Source organism: Tupaia chinensis, unplaced genomic scaffold, assembly GCF_000334495.1.
Source record: "Tupaia chinensis unplaced genomic scaffold, TupChi_1.0 Scaffold144197_1, whole genome shotgun sequence".
Classification (NCBI taxonomy): Eukaryota; Metazoa; Chordata; class Mammalia; order Scandentia; family Tupaiidae; genus Tupaia; species Tupaia belangeri.
Window position 1 is genome coordinate 101,933 of NW_006204054.1, and position 6,470 is coordinate 108,402.

A 6,470-nucleotide genomic window follows, 5' to 3' on the forward strand; every position below is an offset into this window, starting at 1 on the left:
GGTGCAGCCTGGCGGGTGCTGCGTGGTGGGTGCTGCATGGTGGGTGCTGCGTGGTGGGGGCAGCCTGGAGGGTGCTGCGTGGGGGGGGCCGCCTCGGGGCCAGCAGCTGCAGATGTTAGTGGGGAACTGTCGGGGGGCTCCGGGGCCCACCCTCTGCCTCTGCATCCTGATACCCTCCTGGAGCATCCCCTGCAGAGACTCCCATGACAGGGAAGGAGAGACACCTCACATGGAAACAGAGGCCTTGGTCTGCACAGCCCGCACACCTACTGTGTACTAAGCACCGTACCAGTTCCACCTGACACCCCCAGATGCCCATCTGAGCCTTCCTCGCTCCAGGCCTCAGTCTATCCTCCTCCTCCAGGCGCTCGGCCTCCCGCCCTGCCCAACCACCTGTTCTTAGCCCCAGGAAAGCTCTGAGTCACAGATCCTGACTCGTCTGGGAGAGAGGCCTCAAAGCCACCCGGCCCTGGGTTCAAACCCTGCCTCCTCCACTGTGTGCCGACGCTCCGGCCCCTTGGCCTGAGTTTCTGCAGCTGTGGGGGGGGGGGGGCACTGGGGGATTCAATGTGCAGCCAAATGGTCAAGAGCTGGGCTCTGGGATTAGGGCAGGGGGCTGACCCTCAGCTCTGCTCCGGGACCTGGGCCAGAAGGCTCGGCCCCTTCATGCCTTAGTCTCCTCGTCTAAAACGGAGTGAACAGTGGTGCTCCCTCACAGGTGGCCACGGGTATGAAGTAAACCTTTGTTAGAAACCTCTAGAATAATCCTGGCAAATGAAAAACGAGGTGCTTAGCACAATGTCAGGCAGCCACGGGCTAAGGATTGCACCAAGGGGTGACGGTGGCCGGAAGGGACAGGAGATGGCCAGCATCTGCTCCCCCGCCTGGCCACCGAGGTGCCCTGAACGCCAGGTCAGGCAGCTTAGGGGAAGCCCAGGCTGAGGGAGCTGCTCAGGTTTTTGAATTTGGACAGGACAGCGTGGGACAAAGTGTGGCAGGCGAGGGGTCCACGCTCAGTGGGGCCCTGGCAAGTGTCTGAGGCCCTGCTCTCCCAGGGCAGGGGTGGGGGTGGGGACTGACTGCTGCACCGTCGGCCTCTGGCAGGGGGCCGCGTGAAGACCTGGAAACGGCGCTGGTTCATCCTGACCGACAGCTGCCTCTACTACTTCGAATTCACCACTGTGAGTGGGGGTCCCCCGGGCCTCTCCCTGCCCCTGCCTGAGTCCCTACCCAGCTCCCAGCGAGCAGCCAATGGACAGAGCCTGAAACGCTCTGAGAACAGTGAGTCCGCCTCCTCGCCCACTTTACAGATGGGGGCAACGGAGGCAGAGAGGAGGAGGGGCTGGGTGCAAGGCAGAGCAGGCATAAAGCTGGGTCTCCAGCTCCCAGCCAGGGCCCTTTGCACCTGCTCCCTGCCAGGCTGGCCAGTCCTAGAAGTCGGGGTTCAGGGAGCCCCATGAGTTCACTCCCTGCCCTAGGCCTCGAGGCCCCACTTGCTGACCCTAACCTTCCTTCCCTTTCCCCTAGGACAAGGAGCCCCGGGGAATCATACCCCTGGAGAACCTCTCGGTGCAGAAGGTGGACGACCCTAAGAAGCCAGTACGTGTCAGAGTGCAGGGGCCGGGGCCAGAGCTGCTGGGAGTTTCCCCAACAGGGCAGTGGGAGAGGGTGGCTCCAGTAGCTGGCCGTGCTCATCACCCCTTCCGTGTGGCTTAGGGCAGCCCTCCCTCTGCCTCCTGAGGCCATGGACCCTGGGGACAGGTCGCTGTCCATGAAGAGCACAGTGTCAGTTGTCTTAGAGAGGCTGACCGTGACAATGAGTTCACAGTCTGAGCCTCAGTTTCCCCATCTGTGACCTGGGGGTTGAGGTCGAGCCCAGCACGAGTAAGTGCTGGCCCCTGCCCCTCCGTGTATAAGATGTGGGCCCGTGAGCCCGGGGGGCCTGCTGGCCGGGGACACCAGCTGCTGGGTGGAGCGCTGGTCTCGCCTGAGTGTCTGGTCCTGTCTGAGCTCCTGAGAGCCTGCGGCCTCCCTCTTGCCCTCCCCGGGGCCTCCCCGCAGTTCTGCCTGGAGCTCTACAACCCCAGCTGCCGAGGCCAGAAGATAAAGGCCTGCAAGACCGACGGCGAAGGCAAGGTGGTGGAGGGCAAGCACGAGTCCTACCGCATCTCCGCCTCCAGCGCCGAGGAGCGCGACAGGTGGATCGAGGCCATCCGGTGAGTGCTGGAGCCCTGCTCCTCTGGGGCCTTGATGCCTTCATGTCAAGGGGCCTAACTCCCAACCTCCCTCCTGTCTCTGGCAAGCGAATCCCTTCCAGTCCCAGCGCGAGACACCCCCTCGATGTGGAGGGGGCAACTTCCTGGGCTCGTAGGAGGATCTGCGAGTGTTGCATGCAAAGGTCTCGCCCAGCACCCAGCACCTAGCACCCAGTCCTGGGGTGCTTGTGAATGTGCATGGTCACCCAGAGTGGCCCTGGGCGGGACCTGGGTGGGGGGAGGGCTTCCAGCCAGGAGGACCAGTGTGGGCAGAGACAAGAGGGCCGGTGAGCGAGTGACCTACCTGGACCGCTTCCTGAAGTCCAGGTGGGCTGGGCAGTGGGACCTGTAGCCACAGAGGATGACAAGGCCTTGGCTGCTATGGCAGTGAGTTCTGGTCTTTCCTGGGGCACTTGGGAGCCACAGACTAGTCAGGAGGGGCAGGGTATGGCCAGGTGAGAAAAGCCACCATGTCGGGGCTGGTTTGGGCTGCCACAGTGGGCGAAGGAGAGACAGGTGATGTCTCAGTCCCAGTGAGAGACGCTGCTGATGGGGAGAGAAGCCGGGGTGGGGAGCCCAGGGCGAGGAGAGATGACGAACCTGCCCAGGGCTTGAGTAAGCAGCTGCCAGAGTGCGGCCGGGGGAGGACAGAAGTGGCCACGGGGCCAGGGCCTGTCCAGGGCCTTGCAGCAATCCCATTCTCATCTCCGTTTTCCAGATGAGGAAACTGAGGCCCAGAGAGGGGAGGGACTTGCCTGGGGCCACACAGCCATTAGGGACAGAGCCACCCAGCAAGCAAGCCTGCTGGCTCCACCCCTGCTCCTGGCACCTCTTCTAGGAGTCTCCCATGCAGCCCGAAGAGGGATCCAGGGACTCTTGGGGGCCAGAACTCCCAAGACTCTCAGCCCTGAGCCAAGCCCTCTGGCTCTACCTGTGGGACTCCAGGCTGGGCTAGTAAGGCCAGACCCAACCCTGTTGGGGCCAGCTGGCTTGTCCCCTGCAGCAGAGCAGGCTGACACCTCCCTGGGGAGTCCATGGCCCTAAGTGCAAGCCCAGGGAGACTGGACCCTGGAAGGCCGGCCAGCCCTGAAACCTGCTCCCACTCCTGTCCAGAGCCAGCATCACCCGCGTCCCCTTCTACGACCTGGTCTCTGCTCGGAAAAAGAAGATCGCCAGCAAGCAGTGAGCTCCTCACGGTGGTGCCGGCCGTGCCCTGCGGGCCTAGACACTTGCCTCCCGGCCCTGTGCAGCCCCCGCCTCAGACACCACCCTCCGTCATTCCCTCCAGCCGATGCAGAGGGAGAGGCAGGATGGGAAGGTGGGGCCCCGGAGGGCTCAGAGCGGGCGGCGAGGCCCCGGCCCTGGCATCCAGCTTCTGACCGCAGAGGCCCTGGGCCCTTCTCCGAGTCCACTACAGAAAGGGCGAGGGAGGCCACCAAAGAGACACCTGGCACCCAGCCCACACCCTTCACCACGCTGGACTTCAGCACCCGCAGCTCTGAAAGAGCTCTTCACACTCCGACCCATGGCCAGCCCCGGAGAGGCAGGGCTGGGGGTCCCGGAGTGCCTCCTGCCCTCCCCACCCCTCCTGTCCTCAGACTGGCTTTACCCTGCCTGCCTACGCAGGCATTAGCACACACCGCCCAGACCCACAGACACAACCCTGGGGAGCACTGGGAGCCCAGGCCCTGTGGTCTTGGGCCCAGCTCTGTCTCGGGCCTGCTGTGTGCCCTCCACCAAGTCACACCCCTCCTCTGGTTCTGGGAAGACCGCAGTGTCTGCACTAAAGAGTGTCGTGGCCCCTCTAGCTCCGAATCCCAGCTCCCAGCCGAGGTGGGGCACTCGTTTACTGAGCAGGGCTGGCTCTGGCTGCAGCCTGACGGGGACAGGGGAGCAGAGTGGCCCTCATGCACAAGGACGTCCTTTGAGGGAGAGGAGCAGGTATGACTTCTTGAGGAAGTGACAGAGATCAGCCCAGACAGACAGAGCTCAAAGAAGATTGGCGCTACAGCCCAGGACCGAGTAGAGAGAGCTTTGTGGACTGTGCTTACCTGGAAGGCTGCCTGGAGGCAGCGGCTGAGTCAAGGAATGACACCAGACTCAGGCTCAGAGAAGCAGAGTCTCTTCCACAGCCGCCCTATGAGACCACAGGCCAGGCAGCCCCACAGTGGTGAGGGGCGGCCCAAAGGCCCCGACAGCCATGACATCATTCTACAGTGGACTCCCATGACACAGGCCAGCAGCTGTGGCCCCAGAAAGGCCAGCCTGGAGGAGGCTTTCACGGGCTTCTCGGGAGCACTTCCCACCCCTCACACAGACTCTGGGGAGCCCCTGGAGGGAAATTCCTTGGCAGGGGAGCTAGATATGTGGTTACCTCTGCCCCAGTGCCAGCCTGAGTGGGCGAGCGGAGCAGGTGGATTCCCGGAGAGGAACAGCAGCTCGCCACCTCCCACCTCCACAGGCGCACCTTGAGGGGGAAGGAGGGCTGAGAGCCCTGTCTCTGCAGCCATGTGACACCTGGCGGTGACACTACACCACAGAAGGTCTGAGCTGGGGCTGCAGGAGGCTGAGCAGAGGAAAGCTCCGCAGACCCCAGTCAGCCTGTGAGCTGGGCCCCACTCTGCCACCCCATCGGGCCTGTAAAAGGGCAGCCATGGTCATGGAAGGAGCCCTGGGCTGTGAGGTCCCCCCTGCTGATCACAGGGCATATGCAGGCTGTGTGACCTCTGTCTGCTGCCCTCCCCTCTCTGGTCCTGAGCTTCCCCGCCTCGCCACAGGGGTGGATCTATCATTTTCAGAGCACAACTGGCTGCCTTGGGATCACTAGAAAGAGGAAATAAAGCTTCTAATCTGACTCGTGAGGATGTTCTGTCCTCTCCACGGCCATGTCCCCATCCTTGACCCCCCCTTCACCTTGGTCCCCTTCCCAGTGGAGAGCAGAAGGGCCACGCAGTGGGCACCTGGAGGCCCTGCAACTGCATCCACAACTACCCACTGGACAGGAGTCCTCAGGGCCTGGGCTTCTTACAGGGCTCCGTGGGAGCCGGCGCAGGGGGAGCCGGCTCTGCCCAGCCCTGGGACTTAAGCAGGCAGCACTATCTGAAGACAGAAAGGGCCACCACTCAGGGAGGTGGGCACGAAGTCCCTGGTCTGTGGCATGAGGCAAGCATGTAGTGGCTTCAACCATCAGGTGGGAGTTACAGAGGAGCTTGAGTCGGGAAACCTGTTTGTACTTTCCATAAATACTTATTGGGCACCTGAGGTGTGCCAGGCACTGTTCTAGGCACTGGGGAACAGGACAGAGAGCACCTCCGTGGGCGCTCCCAGTGGCCCTGAATTCTAGGACTCTAGGGAGGTCACGTCCACACCTTCACCCAGCCCCCGCCCGAAGTGCCACCACTGGAGTCCCTCCTCGAAATCCTGGACGAGCTGAGCTGGCCAGTGCAGCCCATGCTCTTCCATCCAGCCTTGCTTCCTGAGAATCTAGTGGGACCCACAGTCCGTGCACAGCCTGAGATGGCAAAACAAAGGCCCTGCCTTCAATTGGAGCTCAGGCCTAGTGCAAAAGCAGGCAGGAAACCCTTATAGCCCAGGTCGACATGTGCATTACAGAGTGGGACCCAGGGGCAGTGGAGGGCTGGGCTGGACTGGGCAGAGGAGCAATCCAGGAAGGCTTCTCAGAGCAGAGTGCATGAGTGTTGGCAGCGAGGCCTTTGAAAGGACACACAGCCCCTAGGGCAGTGAGCTCACCTCGTGTCTGTCCGCCTAGCAGACTGTGAGCTCCCGTGGCTCCCACTGTGCACTTGCTCAATGCCTGGCACACAGTAGGTGCACCACCATTGTTGGTTTGCCTGAAGTTAACTGAGAGAAGGCCATCTGGGCCAGGGTGGCTGGGCCCACCTCCCACCATCCTGCCATCCTCACTCCGGGCAGCAGGGGGCTCCCACTGCACGCAGATGAGAAGTTCCCACACAGAGCAGCCAGACTGGGCGGGCTCTGCTCGGCCTCCCCTTGCAGGGCTGAGGCCTCTGTCCAGAGGTGAGCCCTGGCCTGGGCATACTGGGGGACGGCAGGGGGCAGCACCTGGTCTACTAGGGCCTAGGGGCTGCAGCAGCCCAGCAGACGCCAGGGACACAGGTGAGTACCCGCCTCCCTGCCCACCTCGTGCTGGGCTGTCACTGGCCAGCCTGGAGTGGAGACCCCCCTTTCTGCCTG

General features: G+C 62.9%; 1 protein-coding gene across 7 annotated transcripts in view; it reads left to right on the forward strand.

The window, feature by feature from the left end:
• The window catches only part of CYTH4 (cytohesin 4), a 38,902-nt gene extending 33,793 nt beyond the window's left edge, over window positions 1-5,109 (forward strand). For all 7 annotated transcript variants that reach the window (XM_027767361.1, XM_027767360.1, XM_014583272.2 and 4 more), the window contains 4 exons: window positions 1,105-1,181; window positions 1,528-1,599; window positions 2,062-2,216; window positions 3,369-5,109. In XM_027767361.1, coding sequence (XP_027623162.1) covers window positions 1,105-1,181; window positions 1,528-1,599; window positions 2,062-2,216; window positions 3,369-3,441 — 377 coding nt within the window. In that variant the 3' untranslated portion in view covers window positions 3,442-5,109. The remainder of the gene's footprint in view (window positions 1-1,104; window positions 1,182-1,527; window positions 1,600-2,061; window positions 2,217-3,368) is intronic.
• Window positions 5,110-6,470: the final 1,361 nt, after the last annotated feature.